Genomic DNA, 27,777 nt, shown 5'->3' on the forward strand with positions numbered 1-27,777 from the left:
TGGTTTTTTTTAAAGAATGAACCATGAACAGTTTAATAGTCAAGAAAATTCTCAAACACCCATCAAAATACTACAGACACAATACCATTGTACTGTATTTTCAAACTTCTAACAAAAATAGCAGCAGGAGACAGTTTTTACAGAGTACAGTGAATTTCAGAGGGTGATGAGGAAAAATAGCTCATTTTTATGCCTTGATCAGGAGTCCAGTTTAGTCACCTGTTCTCACTCCTAATTTATATAAATGAGAAGGGAAACAGTGGGGGTTCCATTTTTTTTTAATGCAATTCCAACAGTACTTTGGGGAAAGACACTGCACCTGGGAGCATTTCACATTTTAAAGGAAAATTGGTTGATGAAGGAAATTTAAGGGAACTGTTTTATCACAAAATTGAGAAAATATTTGAGAGGTTCCCCTCAACACTGAGGACTCTGGATAAAATAAAGAATAAACTAATATCCCTAAAGCTACCCCACATTACAGATTCCTCCTGCCTAGAGGAACTTCAGGCATACTAAAAGCAGAATTTCCAACAATCCACAGAGCAGGTGCACTTTTCACCCTGTTTTATTCCTGCTGCAAATCAAGGGGCAGCTGAAAGATGACCCTAAACCTAGAGGTAAACAGGGAGAAATCTCCTAAGCAACATCCGCATCACAAAGGCACCAATACCTTTTATTTTAGTAGAAACTGTCAGTTTCTGTTAGGAGTAAAGCTCCTAACAGTTTGTACTTTACAAACACTATCAACTACTCAGGAGCTCTGATGCTGCATTAGCCCTCTGTATCCATGTAGCTGAGTCCTAGTTCAGGCAAGCTTGCAGGACTAACCAGTGAAACAACCAAAAAATAGTTAGAGAAATCCACATTTTTAATGAAAACTGTTTTTTTGTATAAATAAAAAATAAAAAACATCCTTCAAAATATAACTTAATAGTAGCCAGCATGGAAACACAGTGGTCAGAGAATAAATACAGAACATCAAAAAGAACAATGAGAGGATAAATAATCTTACTACTAAGAATATTACTACTTTCATGTAATTTGCAGATGGAGCAATGACTCACACAAGTCCAAATTGTGGTGTATTTTGGAGTAGAAGCTCAAATCACAAATATCAGGCAGTCACAGAAAGGGGAGCCTTCTTGAGGAACACAGGAAGAATTTTTGCCAGAACAAGGTAATGGAAGTGTATCACTTCCTCCAATTGTCAGCAATATTTGGCAACAGGTCAGTCTACAAATCCAGCATAAAATAACTCTCCAAAAGCAATTAAAGAGATGCTTTAGATGCCTAGCAAGGGAAGGAACAGACAACTGGAGAAACTTCCAGCTTTTACGGGTAGAGGATCTAGAGCAGAAAATTAGGTTTGTTTTCAGTGGGACAAAAAATTTATATGGGTCTCTCACCAGGCAGAAAAACACTTTGAATACTGAGGAAAGCCAAAACTCCTGATATGTGCCAAGGGACTGAAGTGAATTTTTTGGGACTGAACTCCAAAAGAACTTTCAGATTCTCAGAGCATAGAGATACAGGTTAAATCAAAACAACAACCACAAACACCCATTTGCTTTCTAAAATTATTCCAGACCTTTCTCATCTGGTGTTTTTTCATCTCTTGAACTCAATTCTGAACTGGCTTTCATAACCCTTTGCACTGTGCCAGACATGACATTTAAGCCAGATTTTGGAGCAGGCAAGGAGAATGCAAAAACAGTGCCATGGTTCAAGGCAGGCAGCGTTTACCACTCAGCAGAAAATCCCAGGAAAACTGGTTTTCTTGGCAAAACTCCTCTCAGTGAGCAGATCCCTGTTGAAAGGGGGGTTCAAGACAGCAAGGCTGTGGCTACAGCTTCCTTAGAGATAATTTCTGTTAAACCTGGCTCGGGTATTTCTACACTCTGCTGTGTCTGCAGCACCGACAAAACCTAATTGTTAATCAAGGCTGACTTCAAATATTCCTCACGGTAGAAGGAGCACGCACCACATCTATGAACTGCTTTTTATTTCCTGGAAAATATGAGTAACTGTGTCCCTGGAGGCCTTTTCTTCCTTTATTTTAAGTCATTCACATCTGTTGGTTTAGACAGGGCAGTCAAAGCAAATAAAAACAAAACTCCAGTTTGGAGGGTATCTGCTGAGCAAAACACAAAACTGCTCGTGGTTAATAACAGCTGTCATTGCACACACACAGGAGAAAAATAAAAATAAAAAAAGGAGGAGAAAAAAGCTGCCAAGTTGCTGTAAGATGAAATGTTTGTTTCTGGAATACAAAAGGACCTGTATATCACTCTGGGGGTAGCAAAAGAGAAAGGAATTTCTAACATGCAACACAAAGCAATTTTTTACTTCAGACAAGAAAATCTTTGTACATATTTGGGTGGAATGAGTGAGGGGGCAAACAACAGAAGTAAAACAGACAGAAAAATACCTTCACTATGAGTTCTCCATGACCATCCCAGTCAATCTGCAGATCTTCCCCATAGGTGAGGTGAACTGAACTCCTCACCACACGCTGGATACGGAGGGCACCTGAAGGCAACCACAGGGAGTCAGTGAGTTTTTACAAGATGTAGTAACAGGACAAGGGGCAATGGCTTCACACTGACAGGGAGTGGGTTTAGACTGGATATTGGGAAGAGATTCTTCACTGTGAGGGTGAAGAAGCCCTGGCACAGGTTGCCCAGAGAAGCTGTGGCTGCCCCATTCCTAGGAGAGTCCAAGGCAAGGTTGGATGGGGCTCTGAGCAACCTGGGCTAGTGGAAGGTGACCCTGCCCATGGCAGGGGTTTGGAATGAGATGATCTTTAAGGTGCAAACCAAATCATTCTGTGATTCCATTATTTCAAGCTTCTGGTTGAAAAATAGTAATTTCAAAAAAAAATATACCAACAGTGATTTTCACAAATGTCGACGAGCTTAATTCTCCTGATTTTAGAATAGCCAAGTCAAGATGTGTCTGCTGCATGGAGAGAAGTTAAACACCAGAGCTTCTGGAAGAAACTACAAGTGAGAGTTTGGCATTGAAAACACTGATTAAGCTGGGCTAAGGCATGTCTAAAACCACTACTAAGCAGGAGCCTTTCAGTGGCCGGCCAGAGTCAGCCTGTGTGAACACACCTTGCAGCAAAGGCATCTGTATGTCCTGTCCATTCAGCGAAACTCCTCCTCCGTGTTTCATTTTGATGATGCTGTTGTCCATATCGCGGATCCAGACAGAAGCTGAGCGCGTGCACACGGCATCAGGATCATCTGCACACTGCAGAGAAGGGAAAGCCTGCCTCAAACCTCGAGTTTTCACTTTCTTGGTGACTTAGTCCCAGAAGGCATTTTGGCATCGAGTTTGAGAGGTGTTGAGTGTCACACTGGTTTCATCGATCTAATTTCTGCATCCCATAAAGAGCAGGCTGGCAGCCTTCCCTCCATTTTCCCACTAATCACACACCAAGGCTGAGCTCCCTGTCTCAGAACTTGGAAAGGGATCTGTGAGTGTTCCACCAGACCCCTGGGAGTGACCCATGGCAGTGACCAGCCCCACAGCTGTGGCAGGGGCAGGAAGGCCACTTGACCCACACAGCCTGGGCAATAGGTACACAGTTCACGTTCCCAAGACTCCTGGAGTGTTTATTTGCCTGGTTGTGGGATACCCAGATGAGGAACAGGGATTGCGGGGGCCCCACTTCTCCTCCCTGGTTTCGAAAGGGAAGTTTCAGTGGAAACCTGTCCTGCAGGTTCTCAAACACCAATGACCTCAGAGTTGCACTATCAGAGCTCTCTAATGCAGGAGACAGATCCAGATGGTGGGGAGAGTTGTCACAGCCCATTTCTCCAAAGCCTGCAACTTCCCTGGTGCTGCTGGACAAGCTGATACTCCCCTTCCCTCCTGTCAGTCTCCTGTCTCTATTGCACCTTTCCCTGCCTTCAGCTCCTCTGTCCCCATCACCGTTCTTCCTCTCTGCTTCCTTCAGGGTCCTTTTCAGTCTCTGGGTTTGTTCACCCGTTCCCAAGTACAACTGGTCAATTCATTTCACGACTGTGTTAACCTCCCTGTGACATCTCCCTTCAGGAGATTCTCCATCCCTTCGTACACGGGCCTGGCTCCCTTTCCCACCCCTCTGCAGCTCTTCTCACACACCCATCAGGGAGACAGCAATGAAAGTCAGGACCTGCTGTCTGGGTACAAAAAACACCAGTCAGTCTGACTAAATGGGAAGCAATACAAGGCACTGCTCTGCCAGTGCACTGTCCTTGGTGTCCAAGGAAATGTCCTTTAGCACTGGCGCTAGGGAGGCACCAGAAGCCAGGGTGCTTGGCAAGGGGTGCAGCCTCACCTCTGTTTGCTTGTTCAGCTGGCAAAAAGCTGGCAAGAGCCCGTTCTCTATACCTCATCAGGAGCCTCCATCCCCAGGCAGGCTCCTGGGAATGGTGGTGAGGAGAAGCAAAACACTTATTAACTAAGGAGAAAGACTGCATCTGTTATTTAAACTAATTATCTCATAGGGAAATTGCTTCTGTTGGTCTGTGCATCTGCAATTCATGTCATAGCCCCACAGCCCTGCCCTCTCTCTCAGGAGCTGCACAGAGGCACCAGCCAAGGCTGCTGTTACCTGCACCGTCTCGATGATCACAGAGAAGGAATTTTCCACACAATCCTTGGCAAATAAATACTGGCAAATACCACTGAAGGTGAAATACTTGTTGTCAAAGCTTTTGAAATGGGACTGGCCAGTGACAGAGCATTCCCCTGGAAAAAGCAAAAAAACATTAATCATTCCAGTGCCAGTTTTGATCAAAATCCTGCTCAGCCCCCACAAGCCTCTGAGGGGGCAGAGCAGCCCTGGTGGAACAGGTTGTACAAGGTTCAGGTTCCCCACAGACCAGAAAGCACCAGCAAGATCTTTATCTCACTATTTATTTCCATAAGGCATCACCAGTAATAACAGAGGAACCAGCAACAGCTGGGGAACACAGAATAAAGTGCAGTCAAGAGCTGAAATGCATGCCTATGGAAAAGCCTATATTCTTTTGTTGGGATGCCTTAAATACCAGTAAGTTATTGTAACATAAAATACCTTATGAGAATGAAGAGCTGGAAGACAATGTCTCTGGGAGTCTTTCCAAGGGTAGAATTTATGTTGGACTTTACCCTGAACAATCTTCTCAACTAACAGAGTTAAAAATAATTCTATAGTTACAATAGCTACATCTAAAGTCCTCACTGAATAATGTGAAAGCTCAGCTTGACCACCTTTCTACTAGAAAAAAGAGCTATTTAAACATATCAACATTTGAAGGCTTTATAGTAAGTTGTGGCTTTTCATTTCCAGGAAGGCAGTATCCAGATACCACTGCTGGGATTCAGTACCCTGTCATGCAAATACATGGAAAGGCTCCAACCCCACAGAATTTGCAGAGAAAATCTTCCATATGAAAAGACCATCACACATCCATGGCAAACAAGGTGGGCAGCCACTCATCCACAACAAAATTGAGGTGCTGGGTCTACAGTGACCATCACCAGCCCAGGGTTGGAGAAAGGTTAATGTTACAAGCTGGCAGGTGAGCTCCATGGTTATTCTCTCTTCACTGCCTTTGAGTCCCACAGAAGATCTGTCTAATGAACAGTATGTGGAAATTTCCCTCTTCAGCATATTATTCAGTGTTTATTATCTTAAACCAGCTGGTGCTAAAGAACAGATCTTGAGGATTCCCAGCCTTGCACAGCTCTGATTCACCCTAAGAGAAGTCCAGCACCTCCTGAACATTTGTCATCCCTTGGAGTTTGATTTCCAGGGCATTCTCTGCAACAAGGGAACAGGAGCACAGGTTTGTAGCACAGAGAACTGGGGGATGCTAAGACAAATCCCAGCCTTTGGCACTGCTCCTGAAAGGGAAATTTCTTTTCTGTGGCCAAGTCTTTTCTTATGGGTCCCTCTGTCTATTCCATTTGATGTAATGCATCCCATGAAATTTCCTGAAACCTTCTGCTTTCATAATTATTTCCATTATGATATCAGCTTGAAAGCCTCTTGGTAGTGCCAGCCAGCTCCAGCTGTGGACTCACCTTATCACCAAACTTACAGCTGGGCAATTCACTCCCACAATATGAAGCAAGCTTTCCTGACAAAAACTTTGATCAAAAGAAAAACAGAACTGCCTAGAGTTTATACCAGTAACTACATAAATTTTCTGCACACATGATTTTAGATATATTTGTGGTAACTAACCAACAATGAAAATATGCTGCAATATTACTTCAAGTAGCGACAAACAGCACAGGTAACAATATAAATTTGGCTACTCTGGAAGGCTTTGCTGCCTTCCCATGCTGTCTCAGTACAGTTTATAGAGTTTTTAGCAGGCATATGTACAACAGCTGCAGGTATACAACATTCAGTCTTTAACAAGCCTAGGAGGAAACTGATTTAGATATATTGGCAGAAGGTATAAAAATAAGCTGCTTTCTTTTCCACTTCTGCTCATTTGGGACAGCTTCCCAATTCAGAAAAAGGCTGCAATGCTATATTGCCTCTTGCACAGAGATAGGTATCAATATCTGTTTGCAAGCCTCAATACCAGATTTATCTTCACTTCCATAACCACTAGGAAGAAAATGTGGCCAGAGTTAAGGACACAAATTTGGCCCATGGAGTATTCATCACAGCCCAGAGAACAAGGACTTAAAGCTATAAAAGCTATAACCTAAGGAAAAACAGAAGTCAGAAAAGCACCTATTTCTTGTTTGCAATCATGCTGCTGCCCATTAGCTAAAAGATGCAACAAATCAGCCTGGAATGTGTCCTTGAGGCTCTGTTTTAGACAGTGAGATTCCCTGCACTTGGAGAGATCCTTAATCAACAAGCACGGGGACAGTTCACTAAAAATGTCATCTCCATTTTGAGTATTTTCATACACCACCCCCCATCCTCTTCTTTAAGTGCTGATACTTCAGGGGAAGGGTTCTTTTGGTCTAAAGCAGGAGGAAATAGAGCATTGATGGACCAAGCCAGTTTCATGCTACTAGAAAAAGACAGACTTTTGGACAGAACACCTTAAGACTGTTGCAATTCCCCTAATTTGTGAAAGTTGCACAGTCTCATCTCAACAAAAACCACCAAAGCCTCCAAATCTGCTCTTTTCCTGTCCAGTCATAACCCTGGTCTGCATCTGCAGAGCTACCTCTCCAATCTGCCAGCACCCATGGAAGGCAGGACAGCCACTTTCTCCCTGGGGCTGTAGCTCCCACAACATGACCATGAGGGAATTGTCATGGTCAATAAGGTACAATGAGGAATTGTTCCTGGTCAAAGAAAGCCAGGAGTGTTCCTCTGCCTGGAAGCCAATCCTCTGAACATACAGCCCCCTTATAACTGGCAAACTAAGTAATCAAAGCAGGAACTGGTCTTCCCATCAAACAGGATTTTTCATTGCTACACATAAACCACACAGGGCAATGTCTGACTTGTCTCAGGAGAAAAACTTTAAAGTAGGATCCCAACTGGATTGTACTGGGGCAAGCAAGGAAGAACAAAGATTTGCTTTTTTGGGTAAAAAAACAACATGAGCAGGGTGAGAGTGGGAGGGTTGTAGGCACGACTTACTTGTCAAAACTGAAAAGAATAAATCCAACATACCTGGGCATTCCCCATTGCTGCAGATCCATGTGCCACGTCGACAAATGCTAGGAAAGAGATAGTAGCAAGTTAGCCAAGAGTACATGAATATAAATCTGCTGCACATTTTTCCCAAAAAACTGAAAATGGTCACCTGTCCCAGGGAAGTTAAATCAGTCCCCAATATCCCTTCCATCTCCCATAACCTCATTTCTTAATGTATTAATCCCTTCTTCGCATCATTTGACAACGACTGCTGGTAATATGAACGGGTATGGTTGCAGAACTCAAGGACTTCTGTTTTTCCCTGCTAAAGCTCTGTGTTTAATGGAGCTTTCAGCTATATCACACTGATGTGGAATGAGTTCAATGCAGTTCTCAAGGTATAGCTATCAATAATACAACAGAATCACAGGAAAAAATATTTGAAGGGACTTCTAGAAAAATCATTTGCTACAATCCTCAACTCAGAGAAAGGAGTGACAAAGCTGGATCAGCTGGGTGAGGACCTTGCCCATTTGAGTTTAGAAATATCCAAGATGAAGTCCCACAGCCTCTCTGAGCAGCTGTCCCAGTACAGCACTGGAGAAGGGAGAAGAATTTTTCTTTGTGACAAAACAGAATTTCATTTGCAGCTTGGGTCCATTGCTTCATAATTTTTTGCTGTTTGTCTCTGAGAAGATTTTGGCCCCATCCTCTTCACAGCCCTTCTTTAGGCAGTGAAAGTTCCCTCATTAGCTCTTAAACAAATCTATTCAACTTTGCTTCTTCTTACATCAGATTCCCCTGCTGTGATCACCCTCAGTGTCCTCCACAAGCCTCTCTGCACTCCTTGTTTCAAGAGCTACTATATTCTTCTCATTCCTCTAGTTATCCCAGCTCTTGAAAATTATTTGTTGGGAGGTAGATTATTGAGTCAATGGAATGACGTTCTCCACAGCAGCATCGTTTCAATAACAGGAAGCAATAACAAAACACAAGCAATAAAAACCCCAGCCTGTCAGGCTACACTCATCTCCCAAGAGCACCAAGGTTGAACAATGTGGCCAAGCTCCAAGCTGCAGAGGACTCCAGGGAAAAAGACAAAATTCTAATATCATGATTATGGTTTGTGTTTTGGGACATGTGGTGCAGGTAACAAAAAGCTTCTGATTAACAAGGACGATGCACAGACCGCCTTTCTTCTGCATGCCATAGTCTTCACCGAGTCCTCCTTCTGTGCTCTAATTGGAGACCTCTGAGCAAAGAGTTGTCTGAACAAATACGTCCACACTGAACACAAAACCAGATCAGGAATATGTGACTAATTCCCCTTCCTTTCTTTAAAGTGCTGGTTTTCCCCTCCACTCTCGTACTCAGGAGTGAAAGAAAAATTGTGAGCCAAGCTAGGAAGACTCATTAGCCTTGTGACAAGTTCCAAGGACGTGCCTTAGGCTAACTCCTCTTGGAAAGAAATGGGATTTAGAAGTTAAATACACGTAGGAAGTCAAAACAAAGACATCGCTGCTGACACTACCCAGACATGGGAACCTGCTGATCTGTCTTATCCACAGGAAACAGGTAGGTCTCCGCTCTTTGAAGGAGTGTGACCTTCATGTTGTTCTATCAGATCAAATATCCCTTTAAAAACAGAGCTGATTTTGCTTTTGTGAGCAGTTCACTTCTTGGAAGGGGCTGGCAATTCCAATAAGAGACCAAGTCCTTTGCCAGTGAAAGGAAATTTTTTAAAGTTAGAGAGATTTCTAGAAAGATAATGCAAAACAGCCACTGAGCAGTGACTTATCTATAGCAACCACACCAGAGCAGCACAGGGTTTACCATGAGTTGCAGTCCTGGGAGATGGTGAAGCCAGGAGGATAATGTTTTCCAGAGTGGATGCAGGAGCAGTCAGAGCTTTCAATGCAGCGTTCACCATCAAGGAGCAGCCCCTCTGGATAGGTCAGGCAGCATCAGACACCCATGTCACACACACAGGGACAGAAACACAAATGCAATTAGATTTTCTTGCTCTTCATATGCTTTGCCAAGACTTCATATGCATTATTATCCATACTTAGTCACAGACAGCAATAAAAAGGAATGAGGCTTGCCAAAAAGCCTCACAGGGGCAGGTGTCTGCTTTTCTTCTGGTGCTGCCTCTCCCTCGGATGTGCTGAACAAAGCATTCCTGGTGCTCTCAGAAAAGCTCTTTGCTTAGCACATCCTCAGCTCCAGAACACATGTTGGGACATTGACAAACAAAACATAGGGAGCACAGTCATAGTTGATAGGAGCTGGTCTGGGACCTGACTGTTGGGAAAACCATGAACTTCACTGGCTGCACCAAAGGGTGTCCACAGAGGTCTTGTACTTGTCATAAGACACCCAAAGATGAGACAAAGTGGGGAATGAAGAAACAAATTTGGACACCATGTAAGTCTAGCAGAGAGGGTCTGAGAGAAAGAAGCTGCTTCTGAACTTCTGCAAAGGTAAAAAGCAAAAGGGCCAACTTCCCAACTTAAGTCCAGCTGCTGAGGTTTCCATATTACACAACTATCATCACCTGTTCTATAGAGAGAGTTCTTTATCCTCCAGGGATAAACAGGGATAAAAAGAGACTTTTCTAAGGTATAAACTTGCTTCTATTGCTAGCTTATAGTGCTTCCTATTCAATCCCAGTATTGAGAGAGAGCTGATATTCCCCCATATTCAGAAGAACTGCTGTGGCAAAATATTTCTTTTCTTGAACAACTCTCTCCCTTCTCTTTGAGGGACTCCTTCCAATTGCCTGCAGAGATTTTGTCTTTTCCCTGGCAGTACCCATCATCACATCACTGACAGTGAGACTCAGGTAAGTCTCTTTTCTCCTATTCCATAGAGCTGCCTGGAAAGATCTTGGCTGTTGAAAAAATCCCTCCAGTGAGAGAGAATCATAACAAGATCTGAGCATTTAAGAGTGCTGCGGCTCTCCAGAGAGCACAAGAAAACAGAAGCCTGCTTTTTTTCCTGGCAAAAGTAATTCCATTTACAGCAATTAATGTAACTGTGAAGGGCATTTAGCAGAGGGGAAAAATAAAAAAATTTAAAAAAAAAAAGAAACAAGACATTTGTCAAACATCCTTCAGATCCTGCTTGCTCTTGGTGTACTGGAGGGGAGCTAAGTGAAGGTAGAATCCTCATCAAAAATCCCTCTGTCAGATCCTCCTGGTTTTCTATCAAACTCAAATTCAGCTTCTTCCCTTCTGGCTCTGCAACACAGCAGTAAAAGTTTTGAAGTGCTGATTGTTATTCTCATGCCCTTTACCCTTTCTGTGGAGCTCCTGCTTCTCTGCTCCTCAATTCCTCTCTCCTTAGATCTTTCCTATGCTGAACAGACCAATGCATCTACCAAGGGAAAAATACAGCAAGAGCCTTTGTGCAGCCAGTGGATTCATCTCCTTCAGCTCTCTCCAACACTTCCAGGACTGCACAAATACAGCAGCTGGACCCTTCACAACAAAATAATCTCCAGATTCTGGTTACATCACCTGTGCAGGTCCTGCCACTCCTTTGAACCTTCAACAGGGAAGAAGCTGGCAGCTGAATGGGAAACTACCAAACCCTGAATGCAGTGACTCCTCAAACGAGGCTGGCATTGTCATTATTGCCTTGTTTTGGCAAGCAAAGCTCTGCAAACCTCCATTGCATTTAGCATCATGTACAAGGGGACAGTAAACACCTCTGTGAATTCACAATGCCCAGACAGGGTGAAATGCAGAGATATTCCTATGCAAAACAAACAAAGCACCCAATGAACAAAATAAAACAGAAAAAAAGCAGCTAGAAATGGAAGCATATGGGGCTTTGGAGCCAGGAATCAAGCTCTCCTCCTGCAGTTGTTTTAAGTACACAGGCAGAAGCGGAAAATTAATGTGGCTGGGTTGTTCCCTTTAATCCAATCAAATCTCCTGGAAGATTCAATAATAAATTAAATTATTACCTAAATCATGAAGGCCTTTGAAATTGCAGTGCAAGTTCTACATGTACAGTTTTTCTGCAAGAAATTCCTTCAGTGTATTTATTCTCTGCTGTTTCTTCCCCTAACTGCTTTTGCCTCTAACCCAAGCAATTCAGAAGGAGTACATCAAGGCAAGCAGTCTCTCACCAAGAAATAAAGGCAATCCTGAAATATTAGCTGGTACTGATTTTCACAGAAACATTTACTTTTTAGTTGGCTCTGAAAAATGGCCCTTTCATGGAGTGAGCATACCGGCACTACAGAAACTGGATTATTCCAGGGCATGGTCCCAGAAAAAAAAAGTGTTTCTGATTTCAAGAAAATTTAAGGGAAGACACAGCTTTCCTTCTTCTAATAAAATAGGTAGCCTGACTGCCAAATGTTTCTCTGTAAATAACCCAGTAAATAAATTACCAGGGCAGCTGCAGCCATCAACACATTGTCCATGACACACTTCATTGATATTCAGGCTCTGGCAGGTTTTGGCACATGGTGATACACACTCCTTATATTCCATGCCAACTGGACATCTTGGCCCTGAAACAATTAAAAGAAATTAGAAATGCAAATTCCTCAATAACTCTTAAATCAACAAATCCCTTCATTATCAAAGGATGAACCACAGAGACACAAAAGGTCATGTCAGCTTCCAAATGATAATTTTTTTTTTTTAGAAGCAGAACATTTTAGAAATACTTACTTTTCAGTTTGCTGCAATATCATCATCTGTCAGATAGCATAATAAATACTCAGAGGTTAAAGCCAATCTGTATTCTAATAAATTGAGTCTTAATAACCAAACCCAAGTGCATTAAGAATAATCAAACCCGAGGAGAAGTTTTGCCACAATATCTAAGCAATTTGTAGAGACATGGTAGTTTTGTACCTTTAAGCCATGCACTTATTCCACTAATTTGTAAAATTCTCCTTTGGTGTTTCCAGGGAGAACCAGGAGACAGTTAAAACTCTGAAATCCCATCCTCCTTCTTCCAGAGGAGCAGCAGCTGAGGATAACACCCATGCCATGGTATCTCCACTGCTGCCATTATCTAGGCCAGGCCATTATGCATACATACCCTATTGCAGGCATTCCTTCTCTTCAATGCATACACACACCATGCCCTACAAGGCTGTGGGGGCATGGAGTGGGAAGGAAGGGTCAGAGCCTGCCCTTTTTCCAAGCAAATCCTCTGCTGAAGAGGTGGGAGGGTAACGAAGGAATGATGGTGCCCTGGGCTTGAGCACCAACTCGCACAGTGTGCCCAGCACTAGAGCCCTTCCCACACAGCAGAGCATTCCATACCCTCCATCACCATCATCATCTTCATCTCCTGATAAAACACCATGGCAGAAAGAGTGATAGAAAATTAAGCTCCTGCTGTGGCAGTGGGATGCTTCTCCCTTTCCAGACTCAGGAGAAAAAAAACCAAAATGTGGCTTGTGAATTCAAGGGTTAGAAATGAGCTCAAAAGCCCCTGGGATCACAGAAAGGCTCATTTCACTTGAGCCTTTTAATCATACTTACAAAGAGCCCCAGCAAAAATGGGTTCTCTGGCTCACACACTGAGCAAGGAGATGAGCTTTAATAGATGCCTTTTATGTCCCAGTGGAAAGGTAATAAATTACTGCTAGAACTCAGACTGTACAATCCCTAGAACAAGTGGTTGGCAGCATCTTGCTGCCCTAACCACAGTCTGAAGGCAGAGTTTTCTTCAGTGGCCAGTAGCAGAATATCTTTACCAGAGAACCAAGTGTTGTCAGTACAAATCAGACAGTTTACCCCATGAAATCAATTTACACAAAGATGCCAAGGAAATTGTCCTTTTTCTTAACAAATATACATGAGAAAAATCACCAAGAACATTATATTAGTGGATTTTTAATTTTTTTTAGTGCTCTGTATTAAACCACTGTTCTCCAGTGGAGATATCAGCAGTAGGTGCAAACATCACTTTTCCTCTATAAACACAACCCCTCTCAGTCTAGGCACGTCCTTAATACAAAACCTCAGCCCAGATGCAATCAGGACTTCTAACTCAGCAAAATTGGGCTAATAAAGGCAGCAGTTCAAAGGCAATCAGGATCTCCAACCTCACAAAAATTGGCTTAGAAAAGGCAACATCTCAATTTCAAGGCAATTGATTCAATCAAATAAAGGGTGAAGCAATTGTCTTTATGCAAAAATTCTAGAGAATATTTCACTAAGATGCTGACTTAAAAATGCAGGTTGGAAAATGCCGTACATCCGAACCCTATGTGAAATAGCACCTAAATCATTGTCTATACCTTGGTGTATCAAATAAGCCTTCACTGCCTGTACACTGTGATGGACATACAACAGCTCAGGCTCTTCAAACAATATTGCCTTGGGGACAAAAACTTCCAGAAAAAAGTGGGTGATGAAGACCTGAGAGGGGAAGTGAGCAAGGCACTTCCTATAAATGAACCAGTTTTTTTTTCCTAAAAGACACCAGCTGCTTTTAGCTGCAGGACATAAATCTCCAAGACAGGCACGATCTTATTGGGGAAGAGCAGCATTTAGGAATAAAGGTGCCGGCTTACTGCAGGAGCTCTCTTCAGGCCAGCCTTCCAGAATGACTCCTTGGTGAGCACAGCTCCGGGCGTACTCCAGGAAGGCAGGGCAGTGACAGTCCACACCCTGGGGACAGGCACACATGTCCCTTTCGCAGAGGCTGACGTAGGGCTCGGCATCCACGCGATGGTGGCACCGGGAGAAGGTCACAGATGTGCTCAGCAGCTGGCAGGTTTCCAGGACGTCCTGCACGAGAAGTGAGGGGCAAAGGGACAGAGAGAGAGCAAAGGGGACAAAATTACTTCCTGTGGGAAAGGAAAACTCAACTTTTCCGAACACACCGTCAGCACTGTTGTTGAGCATCACAGCTCTAATTTAACACCACCATACAGTTAATAATAGTCAAGAGCTAATAGTGAGCTCTACCCAATTATTTAGAACATCCATGGATACCTCAATATACTGATCATTATAGAATGGAGCATCACATAAAGGATGTTTCACACAGGAACACACAAAAAGATGGAGGTATTCTGCCTCCCTTGGCTTCCCAGAAAAGAGCTGGGTGGTGCCTGGATTCCCAGGAAGATGCACACAGCAACAGAGAGGAACTGAGGTATGTAGGAAGAAAAACAACCAGACAATCTTTTGGATAACAAGCAACCAGAGCAGGTGTCAGAGGGAAAGATTGAGTCTGACTGAATTCCCAGGAATGAAATTTGTTTTCCACTTCTGGTCACACGTTCCCATTGCTCCTGCTGGCTTGTCCAAAGCACAACAGGTCAATTTAGCTCAGATAAACAGGAGAACAATAGCCCAGGGAAGAAAAGCAATTTGTTCTGCTCTTCTCCTGAGTGAAATCAGCATGGTGACAGCCAGTGTAAGGGGAGGACAGCACAGGGAGATGGGAGGAAGGTATCAAGACCTCTTCTTGCAGACAGCAGAAGCATAAGAGGAAACTTAACTTTATGTGAAACAAAACCTAAGGAAAACTTAGTGTACTATTAAGCTCTCCAAGGGAGACTCCCAAATAAACTCTTTTGTGCAAATTATGTCTCAATGAGTCTGAGGTCCTCAGTGCAACTTTCTGAAAGGATGGCACTGAGTTTTGCTAAGTAAAAAAACGATTTTCTGATACAAGACCAGAACAATGAGTTGGAACATAACTTTCTTCTACTTATTTGTCAGTTTTTTACATAAGCAAATGTAACCCTGGTGTATTTTGCAGGTGTTATACTCAATGGAGGTGGGAGGGGGGTATATTTTTCAGAGTGGTTCAGTTGCAATTTACTACTTCTAAAAAATTTTACATGTATGTGAGGTGAGAGCACATACAAGCTGCTGTGTAAAAAATAAAAATTAAAAAAAATAAAAAGCATCTTGTTTTCTCATTTTCTGGGAGATGAAAAATGGAGAGCAAAAACACCCCACAGGAAAAAATCTAAATGTCTTCTCTGAATGGAAGCTGTGGTGCCTGTATAGGAAAACTGCTGAATAGAAAATACCTTTTATATTTTGGCTAAAGGGTGTTTTGTTCAGGTGATCAACTCAAGTTAGTACATGTCTGAGCCAAGACAGAATTTCTTGCTTGTGAAAACAAACCAACCAGAAATATCTAGTCCATTGGGAATGTATTCCAAGTTTAGCAAAGGGCTCAAGGAGTATGTGCAAAGAAGTTTTGAGCTTTCTGAGAAAGGACTCAGGGAACTTAACACAGTGCTAACTGAGAGATGGACATGGTGAAAATCAGAAATTTAGCTCCAGCCTGGGATAGTTGTGATGCCCTGACAGCACCTACCATGCTGAATCAGATGGGAAAAAATACAAAAAGACTAGAAGGAGGGGAGCAGGAACTACATAAATGGTGTTTGGTGCTGCTCTAAGACTCACAGAAGTACAAAAAAGCTGAAAAAGTGCCCTAAGGGTGGAAGTAACACCAACAGAAGCAGCCAAGAAAACTATTAAAGCAGTACTTGGAGATGAAACTGATAAAACCAAAAGTGAGCACAGGGCCATTCAGAGGATGGAGGAATACAGCAACTCCTGGATCAAAGCCTTGATCCAGATAGTATCAAGTGCAGCAGAAAACCAGTATGTGCAACAATCCCATCTAGGGGCTGAGCTAATGAAGTTTCTTAAGGTAATAGCCTGTTAATACAACACAAACAGCAAAACTCAAACTGTATATTCCACCAAAAGAAACATTTAGATAGGAAAGCGACTTTAAAAATAAAGAAGATTACACCCAAAAAAATTAACCATTTTTCCTTAATTCTTTGGTCTTGGATTTGTTCACTAACAGCATAGATAAAGGTTGAGCTCCAGCTGATTACCTAGAAACCAAGTGATATATGTTGAAAAGCAACAAACAGTTCATTTTCTCTATGTAAAGGCTTTCTGCCATTCAAATTTCATCAGTGACTTTATGCAAAAAAATTATAGCTGAAATTTTCCCATCTTTCAGATATATCTCAACTTTCATGACAAATTAGCTGAAATATGGGTAAATTCAAATAGGTAGAAACAAACAAAACAAAAATTCACCATGAGGGTGGTCAAAGAGAGGGTATGGAACCATCACCTTTGGAGACATTCAAAATGTGAGTGGATAAGCAGCCTGGTCGAGGATGACCTAGCACTGAGCAGCCTGGCCCTGTTGGAAGCAGGGAATTGGACTCAATGACCCCTGCCAACTTCAACCATTCTGCAAATTATTTTTATTTTCACTCCTTCCTTTCTTTAAAACTCACTGGTCAGGCTGGACTAAGAGAGGTCTTTATTCTTTAGTTTAGAGGACCGTGGTGAGTATTAGATATTGGCAGCTTCAGCCACTGCTGTAACATTCCTGCTCATAGAAGCTGCTCCACACAAAGAAATATTCAAACCCAACAGAGTGCAGAGCGAAGCCTCAGGCAGAAACAGTGCTTAGGGTAAAGATGGCTGCAAGATTAAAATTAGCAAGACCAACTGCAGTATCTGAAATGCAGGTGAAGGTCGTAAAATTTCTCCTTTCCCTTCTGCACAAGTCCTATTTTAAATGTTTCTTTAAATAGGTTGGCGGGGTCCTGGCACTGGCAACCCTCAGCAACCACAAAACTTGCTGACCTTCTTTCTGCCCCAGGCCCACCACACAGAGCTGGAGGTGGAATTTTGTACATTCTTCCCATTTCTGTGGCATTTCCTTCTGCTGCTGCATGAACTGCGTTTGTCTACAACTTAACAATTAGCATTAAAGAGAGAGAACCTAAAAAATAAGAGAAAAATCAAAGACACCCTCTCATTCCCTTGAATTTAAACCCTATGGTATGCAGATAGGGTTTCTCCAGAACACTCAGGAAGGTATATTTTGGTGCCATAACTGGGTATAATTTTTCAGAAAATATATTTCATGGAGAAAGATCTCCATGTTTCCAAATTAAAAGAATCCAAACCCAGTAATACACCAAACATTGGCTGTATGTTTGAGCAAGACTAAGTAACAACTGAAATAAATTGCTTCCCTTGAATGATGAATAATCTGAAGAAAAATGAGATTTTAGCAGCCTCATTTTCACCCATGTAATGCAATCTTGTGTAGAATGATTTGGGTTGGAAGGGACATTAAAGAGCCTCTAGTCCAATCCCCTGCCATGGGTAGGGACACCTTCCACTAGACCAGGTTGCTCCAAGCCCCACCTAACCTGGCCTTGAACACTTCTAGAGACAGGACTGGGCCTCTGGACCTTTGCTGGACCTGCCTCTGACCCCAGCATAGCAAATTATGGTCTGAAGCTGAAAATTTCTACTCTTTTCAGATCTGGGAATGAATGCTATTTCTTCATTACATATGGAAGTATTCTATGGAATAATGGGGGAACTGTTTCTTACCAACTGCAATAAGAGCTGAATTTCAACAAAAGCAGAAATTAGATGAACTGTAATTCCAATAATTTTCACATCTAGCACACTATAGGTATAATTTCCTACTAAGAGAAGAAAAAAGGAAACAACACAGTGACATTTGGCCTCCCCGCACCGTTTCTATCAGAAGTGAAATCTAGGAAATAAAGGCAATGTAAAAGAACACAAGAATCAATTGCAATTCTTTAAACCATACACATTTTTGTTTTCAAGGCTGCCTTGCTGCTATAGTTTTCCAGATCACCCATTTATACTTTCAGATCCATGTTCCCCATGTTGTTGGGTCATCTTAAAGCCTGTTAAATTGCAGAACTTTGTTGCCTAAACCAGTGAAAGAGTTGATCAGATAATGCAGCAAGGCTCCTTTTTGGTAACTAAACACCAGCTACAGAGAGCAGGGCATGTTAGGAAGGCTTTCCTCCTCCCTCCAGCACTGCCCAGTTTGGAATGCTCTCTGGATCCTGAGGCAAGGCAGGTGATCACACTAAATGTGTGTTTTAGAGGTGGAGGGCAGGGAAAGGCCCTGACAACAGTGGGGTAAGAGTGCGAGCTGCTTCAAGATTTTTCAGGTCACACTCGGAGCCATTAAACAAAACAAAAACTTCCCAAAATTTCTTTTCAATACTTTTTAGGATTTGAAGGTAAAGCAGCAGCAGGGCTTTCTGATTCTACTGCATAGAATCATGGAATGGTTTGGGTTAGAAGGGACCTTAAAGATCACCTCATTCCAACCCCCTGCCATGGGCAGGGACACCTTCCACTATCCCAGGTTGCTCAGAGCCCCATCCAAACTGGCCTTGGACACTTCCAGGGATGGGGCAGCCACAGCTTCTCTGGGAAACCTGTGCCAGAGCCTCACCAGCCTCAGAGGGAACAATTTTCTCCCGATATCCAACATAAATCTGCTCTCTGTCAGTGTGAAGCCATTTCCCCTCATCCTGTCACTACAATTCCTGCTGAAAAAAGCCAGAAGCCATCTCTGCAAGGATGCTGCTGGCCAGAGAGGGGGGTAGACAGAGAGGGTAAAGAAAACCACAGACCTAGCCAGTGTAGGGACCCTGAAGTGGGGAGTGCCTTGAAGCAGAGCTGTTCACCTAACAGCTGACTGCCTGGCAGGGAGGGAGCCTGGGACACCAAGGAGATTTACATTCCTGAAGCCGAGGCAAGCAAACAAAGCAGACTATTAAAAAGCCCTACATTCTTCAGCAGGCACTTGCTTGGCCAGACTTCTATTAATAGTGCTGTGTTTATTCTTGCATAAATAGTGAATAAATTAAGGCAATGTTAAATGGTGTGAGCTTATGAACTCACATGAGAGAGAATATAATTTCATTCAGTGTGTAGGAAAGAAAACTTTATCCACAAAGCATCAATATTTAACAGCATCTGCATAAAGCCCAAATGAGTCATACTCAACCCATCAGACTGGTTTTCACACTGCATGCCACTCCCCAACCTCAGCTGCAATGTTGACACTTTCTAAATATTACATTCATCTGAACAGATAAAATTCCAGGGACCACAACCAGTCACAAGAGTTGTAACTAGATTTAAAGAACCATGGGATGGTTTGGGTTGGAAGGGACTTTGAAGATCACATAGCTCCAACCCCCTGGCATGAGCAGGGACACCTCCCACTATCCCAGGTTGCTCAGAGCCCCATCCAGCCTGGCCTTGGACACTTCCAGGGATAGGGCAGCCACAGCTTCTCTGGGAAACCTGTGCCAGGGCCTCAGCACCCTCACAGGGAACAATTCCTTCCCAATATCCCATCTAACCCTGCCCTCTGTCAGAGTGAAGCCATTGCCCCTTGTCCTGTCACTCCAGGCCCTTGTCAAGAGTCTCTCTCCATCTCTCCTGTGGCTCCCTTCAGGCACTGCAAGGCCACAATGAGGTCACCCCAAAGCCTTCTCCTCTCCAGGCTGCACAATCCCGATTCCCTCAGCCTTTGCTCCCAGCAGAGCTGCTCCATCCCTCTGATCCCTTGGTGTCCCTGCTCTGGCTCCAGCAGCTCCCTGACCTGTTGAGAAGCCCTGTCCCTAAAAAGCCTCAGCCAGGTTGGAACACCTCATGCTTTGATGTTTAGCATCACCCCTTCACTCAAGTCAGATGTTCAGTCTGCCCCAGCCATGACAGAAATAGCCCCCACACACCACCTCTGCCCAAGCAAGAAACCACCTGGAGATTTCCAGCCTTAAATCACTGCTATAATTTCCTCAACCAGTTTGGCAGGTAGTGAGGTAGAAGTGCTGAGGGGCATGAGCATCCTTTACTGAATTTCACAACACATTTGAAGCATCCCCATCCAAAATCTGAATAGAAGTATAAAGAGCCAGAACTTTGCGCAACTCGTCCAAATCTTGGTTAGCTTTTTCCAGTTAGCTCAGAAGCCAGCACTCATGGTAGCTGGAGAGCAGATATATTTCAGGAAGTGCTACTACTCTTGAGAAACTATTTGAGTCTAATTTAGCAAATACAGGACTTTAATAGTGAGAAACTAACAGCTACATTTTGGCCCCAGTTACTCTAATATAAATCTAAACCTGGCACCCAGGAAATCATTCTGATTTACAACAGAGTACATGGAATACGCTGTAACCCCTCAAGGGATGAAGGCTCAGTTTACCATGACAGTCATAACCTGTTAACACCACATGCTTCAGTAAATATTCAAAGTTACTTTCTTCCCTGAGCTGGTGACCACCTGCCTGCATCCACATCCTATCTAAAGAAAACAAGAAACTTGTTTGTACTTAGAAAAGACAAGATGAAAAAGGTTGATGCAGCAAAGGGGGCAACAAATTGGCCAAGGCAAACAGTTCAGTGTTTCTTCAATAAATCAGCACTACATCTGCACATGAAGCTGAAGGAACTTCCTCCTGGGAACAGCCTGGTGACACAGAGTTTTTGGAACACTGACAGAAAACACCTCCTCTGTCAAAAACAGCCTGGCTGGAGCATCTCCCTCCTCTGATGACTCAAGTACACAAACTGCAACAAATTTACAAATACTATTTGGGGAGGCAGCGCCCACAGAGGCTTCAGAACTGATGCTTCCTTGTGCTGACACAATCAAAAAGGGAATTAACTACCTCATTCTACAGGAATCACTGAAACACACCTTTTTCCAGGTAACATCATAATTTCCTTGGCAGTAAGTTACACTGCAGCCTCAAACAAGCTGTTGTTTTCTTTGTTTATCTATTACCCCCTTCCCTGCCCCAGCCATTGGATGGATGGATGGATATTACAGGTTTAGACTGGATATCAGGGAAAGGTTCTTCCCCCACAGAGTGTCAGGCACTGAACAGGCTGCCCAGGGAATGGTCACAGCCCCAAGGCTGACAGAGCTCCAGGAGTGTTTGGACAATGCTCCCAGGGATGCACAGGGTGGGATTTTGGGGCTGTCCTGTACAGGGCCAGGAGATGGACTCAGTGATCCTTGTGGGTCCCTTCCAAATCAGAATATTGTGTGGTTTCTGTTCTTCTGCCAAAGGGCAGGCAAGTTGCCTTTCAGGTAGGGGAGGACTGAAACCAGAATGGCATCTTGCAGCACCAACCTTCTCTGCCATATCAGATGAAATGTTGCAGGTGTTGCTCGGAATCTGCACTCTCTTGCAGCGCTTGTTTTCACTGTGCAAAGCCCAGGAGTTGGCAAAATCGTAACTGTTCCCCACCAGGGTCCCTGGGAATAAAGAAGAGGAGAAGCAACATGGCTGTTTGAGGGATTTTAGCAACAAGTGGGCATTATTGACTGCTATAAAGGTGATAGCCTGCTGAAAGTTCTCTTTAAAAACACAAATTGTTGTATCAAATGGATTTTTGTTCCAAACGGATTGACTGCAGGAAAGCCACTGTCAGTGATATGGATTTACTTCTGCTAAGGATGCCTCTAAGCTCAAGGACAGACTAAAGCCTGCAGAAGGCAGCTCCCACCCTCCTCACACCTGCATGAACATGGTAGGAGTTGCTGCTGGTCAGCTATAATCTGCAGAAACCAAAGCACGCCTGCACATCTTCCTACCACTTTAAAGTCGTCAATAAAACACAAAACACATTAGAGAGGCAAAACAAACCCAGCTGCTTTCCCTAACTGAAAAAAGCATTTGCACTCTCGATCCCAGTTAGCTTTGATTTTTCTCCTATCCAAAACTAGATCTTGTGTGCAAAGAAGCTTAACGTGCATCATCATGGTTTGGGCCCATCATCCTCTTCCTGGGTAAGGTGTCCTGAAGCACACTCCTCTGTCCCAGGACAAGCAGCTCCTGAGCCAGGCTTAGCATGATTTGCATCCACTCTGCATAAAAGTTTGTGTGGCTGCAACTTCCCAGGAGATGCAAACCACCTTTCTGCTGCTCTTGCTCCATCCTTCTGAGTAGGGGAATCCTCCCAGAGAGGGAATGTTTCCTCCACCCTCTTTTGCCACCCATGGCCTTGATAGTTCCAGGACTATCTCTGCTTCCTATTGTGGCTACCTCTACTAAACAATTTTGTCACCCTCAGTTGCTTTTAAAAACTCTGCTGTGGTGCCTGTGAGAATATCAATTGCCAGTGTTAATGCATTCCCAAGACCTTATACAGAGGATGTATTGAAATACAAGCATGGTTGGATCTAAAAACCAAAAGAAACTCTTCCCAAATATACCTATAGAATATATACATGTAGAGATAATAAAGATTCCATTGAGCTCCCTATTTAGTACAAACACAAGGAATATACAGACCACTAAAACTCTTCTTAAACAATGAGGTAGTCATGAAACCTGCACTGAGAGTACTAAGGCAGAGATATTAAGATTTGCAGACTTTTTTTGTAAACTAGAAATTAGGGGCTTTTAAAGGTCACATTGATTAGGCCCACATACCAAAGGAAGAAGACTCCTACGGAAAGGAGAGAAGACACACAATTTTCATTTATGCAGCCAGGACTTGGCACAAGAAAAGAAATGCAGCAACAAGAAGAATACAACCCTTTATCTTACTATGTATTATAAACATTAGAGCCAGCCTGAGGAGGAGCAAGGTGCCAAATTCCCTTTTGTTTGCAGTAAGGCAGCCTTGCCCTAGCAGGTGTGAAACAGGAGCTGGGCTCTGCTCTGAAGCAGTGTATCTCCAGCCCTGGTTGCACATCCATACCAGAATTCCTGCTGGAATCCAGCTACTCCTGGGGGCTCCTTCACCCACAGGCTAAGATTTGAAGGTCAGGGCAACTGTTGGCCCTAAAATATGGTCACTTGTTTATTAATTTCTCTCCTTCCATTATTTTTTTTTCTTCTGTGGTGCTTGTAAATTTATACCTCTTATGCAGTTCTTTTACGCAGATCACTTATATGATTTTAATTCTTTGTTTGCTGTATTCTATGACTCACACTTCAAGTGAGTGAAGGGTCTGGAGAGTCAGTCATGTGAGGAGCAGCTGAGGGAGCTGGGAAAGGGGCTCAGCCTGGAGAAAAGGAGGCTCAGGGGGAACCTTCTGGCTCTGCACAACTCCCTGACAGGAGGGGACAGCTGGGGGGGTCGGGCTCTGCTCCCAGGGAACAGGGACAGGATGAGAGCAAACAGTCTCCAGCTGTGCCAGGGGAGGGTCAGGTTCAGGACACCAGGAAGAATTTCTTCATGGAGAGAATTGTCAAGCATCAGAACAGGCTGCTGAGCAGGGTGGTGGAGTCACCACTCCTGTAAGTGCTCAAGGAATGACTGAACGTGGCACTCAGTGCTCTGGTTCACAAGGTGCAGATTGCTCAAAGGTTGGACTTGATGATCTAGGATGCCTTTTCCAACCTAAATACTTATTTGATGAAGCTCCAGGAAGAAAAGTAGGGAGAGAAATATCTCCAGTACATCTGACTGCTCTGGGTAAAGAGCAGCTGCCAACATCCCTGCTTTTCCCACCTGACACCTCCATTTCCTTTTGCTGAACAACTTGAGAAGGGAGAAGAGGAAAGGCAGTGGAAGGGACAACACAACAGCCTAAAAAATAATCTGGGGTTTTAGTTGGCAGGTGATGCTGTCAACATAATCTGGCACTGCAATCCCACCACACAGCAGGACTGCCCTTGTCTCTTGCACAGAAGAGTTTTGTTTTGCCTTCTGCCCCTTCTGTGGTCACCTCTTCTTCCTGGAAGCACCCAAGATTCCGCAGAAACCACTCCCTCATAGGGCTCATGAGAGCCCTACACTCAGAAATCCTCCATGAAGCCAGGGTGAGCATTGGTTTTGCCTAACACTTGCAGGAAATGTGTTGAAAATAAAAATTCACAGAAAAAATAATGAAAACAAGGGATTTGGAGACAAGTGCTTGAAGAAGTAGTGCCTGATGTGGACCACAGTACAGATCCCAGCAGGTAAACTGCAGGCTGCTCAAAAGCCAAGACCCCCAGGCAGCCAGCTGGGCTGAAATCTCCTTTTAGCATGCAAGAAGGGTTCAGGAGGCAGGTATTAAAAGGAAAACACAAATCCCTGCTCCTGAAGTCCCAAATACATCAGAACACCTGTGACCTTGCAAAGATCTTTGAGGAGAAGGCCACTTCCTGCCCACCTGAGCAGCAGGCAGGGTCACCAGGGGTGTCCTGCTGGACTATGCCTTTGTGCCAATTGCTGCCCTCACATCTGTCTCCCTTCAGAAAGACTTTCAGATTGCTGATGGCCACTCTTCACAGCAAAATCCTTGTTCACCATGATTATCTGAGGCTCCAATCACCAGTTCCTTCTGAAATCTGAAGCTGACACCAGCTTGTTTACTTTGACACTGATGATCAGGCAAGCAAAGCATCAGGAATAGCCACCTCATGCTCCAGGCACCAAGTGGGAAGCAGGAACTCTGACCTCCCTCCATGGACCTCCTGCAGATTTTCCATATGGCCATAGGCCCATCAGATAACTCTCCCAGGCTCTGTTAACTCATCTATAAAATAAATGCAAGAATTTGGTCAAGACATCACAGTCCCTTGACTCGTAACTGGTAAATAGAGGCTCAGTTGGTAAATAACCAACTTTCACATGTAGGTTATTTATAAAGCAGTGAAGGGGGGGTTTTGTTTGTTGTTTTGGGAGCTTCTTTTTTACACAGTTTTACATTATTCCAAACAAGCAAAACTATTGGTAAGGCTGCCTAAAAATTGATCCACAGTTTGCATCAAATTAATGACATGAAATAAAGTCACGGGCTTTAAATTTTTTCCTGCTCTCTCCAGCTCAATGAATATAAAATCAATAATATTGAACAGGAGAGGGAAAGAGCCATCTCCAAAACTCTACAGCCTAATGATGCAGCCACACTCCTCACAACAGAAACGTCTAACTTCAATGCCAGATCCTGAGTAAAGCACAGAGGTTAGGAGTGCAGGCTGCTGGCATCTCAGATGAATGCCCTAGAACAAAGCCTCAACACAAGCCACCTTCACCTGTACCATCTGTAATTCCCTTGGGAATCCACTCCCTTTGCTTCTAATTGAAAATGCAAGAAAATGGGATTACTGACTCAGCCTAAACAAAAATGAACAAAAATGTTCAACTTGCCTAAAATCAAATTACTGTTATCCTTTAAAATGCCAAGAAATTTATATTTCAGAATGACCTAAACTTGTGTTTACTTTCTTAGGCAAACAAATAAAATATTTATTATCTTCACTACTATCACTGTGAGTTTGGAATGTGCTTTAAAAGCTTCTGGTGCCAGGTGCCACATGCTGAGAAGTCACATATTCAGTCATATACATCTATACTACTTCTGAAATTAAATCATTACCTGAAATATCAAGTTGTTCCTTAAAGATACTGCCTGCTTCTATGTGTTTAACCTTTATTGACTCTCCTGTTAATACATATATTCATCAAGTATTCTGTATTTCAGGAGCTTAAGGCTGCAGATGTTGCTCACAGCTGGAGCAGGCTTTATCCACAATTCTTCATGGGTATTGTTTTATCATAAACATCTTTCTAATTTGGATACCAGATTCCCAGAAACCTGCTTCCTGCCAGTGCCAAGAAAAACATAATGGGATGCTAGATTAATTTGGGTTGGATTTTTTTTTCCCTTCCACTATGCTAAGTGTGTGTGGCATGCACAAAGAACAAAATTATGGAGTAGCATCCCTGTGTTGGATTTGAATGATCTCTTTTGCACAAAGAGGCTTCAAGGATGAGCCAGACATCCAAGCATCCATCACAGCAATACCAGAAATAGCTGGATGTGGCACTTACTGCCCCAGTTTTGTTGACAAGGTGGTGTTTGGCCAAAGGTTGGGCTTGATCTTGGAGGTTTTTTTCCAGAGGCACAGACTGAGGCTGCAGGTACATGGATAAGCTTTGGCAGCTTTGTGCTGCAGCCTCACTCACTGGGGAGAAATTCCCTCACCATTTCTGCAGGGAAAGAACACTCCCTGAGATCACTCACATGGCACAGGGCTAAGAGGATTCACCAGCTTGCTCCTGTGTGCACATCCTGAGGAGCTTCCAGGATCAAATTGCCTGTGTTGCATCAGCTTTCCCCATGCTATGTAAGTCATCTCCTCTAGCCTGTGCTCTCAATCCCCAGTGGCAAAATGCTTGTGACAATGGTCAGAATGGTCACAGCCACGGGCTGAAGGTGGCCAAATAAGTATCTGAGCATCTAGAAAGAACTCAGCTTCATGTTTCTGATATGAGCAAAGGCTGGCAACCAGCTAGAAGTGCATGCTGAGGTCGGAAAGCAGAGCCTGTTCAAGTATCAGAAGCCTTCACAGAATGGCCATAAAGAGCCAGACCCTATCTGGCAAGAAAAAGCAGAGGGGAAACCCTTTGCTAGGGTCTAGGAGAAAAAAAAGAGACAAAAGACTAAACAAAAACCCTAGAAAACTTCCGAGACATTTCTTTTTATATTCTAGTTATGTTTGAAGTGTGAGAACAAACTCTCATGGTTTGGCTTGGTTTTACTTCCTATCCAATAAATAAGCAAGCCCATAGAATAAAATCAATGTTGTTTGTCAGTCTGGACAGGACATGAGCACTTCTCCAGAGGATAAGCAATGGCAGTGACTCAGCACCCCAGCCTGTCTGAAGGACAGTGTGTCTGCAACTTTGGGAAAAGGTTCTTTCCCCAGAGGGTTTTGGGCACTGAACAGGCTCCCCAGGGAAATCATCACAGCTCCAAGAATGCCAGAGCTCAAGAAGCATTTGGACAGCATGGGAGTGTTGGCGTGTCCTGATCGTTGTGGGTCCCTTTCAACACAGGATATTCTGTGAACCCCAAAACCTGCTGGAGAGGCTTTTTTGGGGATTCAAGGCCTTCAAGGCTCAGTCTCACCAGTGTTAATTTACTAGAGTATCAATTTTATTCTCATCATTCAGAGCTCCAGGACTCAATAGCTGAGCATCCAAAGTGTACACAGAAATAATGTGTGCTATTCTCTCATCAGATTCTCATCAGTTCTCCATTTCCACACTAAAAAACACAGTGAGGAGTCATGAGAGCATCATGACAACAGCATGTTTGAATAGATTACAGAACAGGAGTATAAATACATCATGATAAAAGCAATTACAGTGCTCATTAAGTTTTAAATACCCTTCTGTTCATGCCTCCTTTATTTACTGGCTGTAAGTGATAATATCCACTCAAAGAGCAGGTGCTTTGCCTCTTCTTTCACCACCACCCTAAAAACAACCCAGATATAGTCAACAAAGTTCTATATCATACTCCACTTCCTTGAGGGAAAAATTAGACTGTGTTATTAAACCACAATAATTTCTTTCCCTAAAATAGAAAAAAATCATATT

The 27,777-nt window shown here is 43.4% G+C and overlaps 1 protein-coding gene across 1 annotated transcript in view; it reads right to left on the bottom strand.

The window, feature by feature from the left end:
- The window catches only part of LOC116995365 (von Willebrand factor-like), a 121,930-nt gene that overhangs the window by 88,712 nt on the left and 5,441 nt on the right, over positions 1-27,777 (bottom strand). Inside the window, exons 6-13 of the mRNA XM_033058043.1 lie at positions 21,582-21,706; positions 14,151-14,367; positions 12,003-12,125; positions 9,431-9,542; positions 7,634-7,680; positions 4,607-4,743; positions 3,120-3,258; positions 2,432-2,532 (exon numbers count right to left, since the gene is read on the bottom strand). Of these exons, the coding sequence (XP_032913934.1) occupies positions 2,432-2,532; positions 3,120-3,258; positions 4,607-4,743; positions 7,634-7,680; positions 9,431-9,542; positions 12,003-12,125; positions 14,151-14,367; positions 21,582-21,706 (1,001 nt within the window). The remainder of the gene's footprint in view (positions 1-2,431; positions 2,533-3,119; positions 3,259-4,606; positions 4,744-7,633; positions 7,681-9,430; positions 9,543-12,002; positions 12,126-14,150; positions 14,368-21,581; positions 21,707-27,777) is intronic.

The sequence above is a fragment of the Catharus ustulatus genome, chromosome 4, assembly GCF_009819885.2.
Source record: "Catharus ustulatus isolate bCatUst1 chromosome 4, bCatUst1.pri.v2, whole genome shotgun sequence".
NCBI classification, from domain to species: Eukaryota; Metazoa; Chordata; class Aves; order Passeriformes; family Turdidae; genus Catharus; species Catharus ustulatus.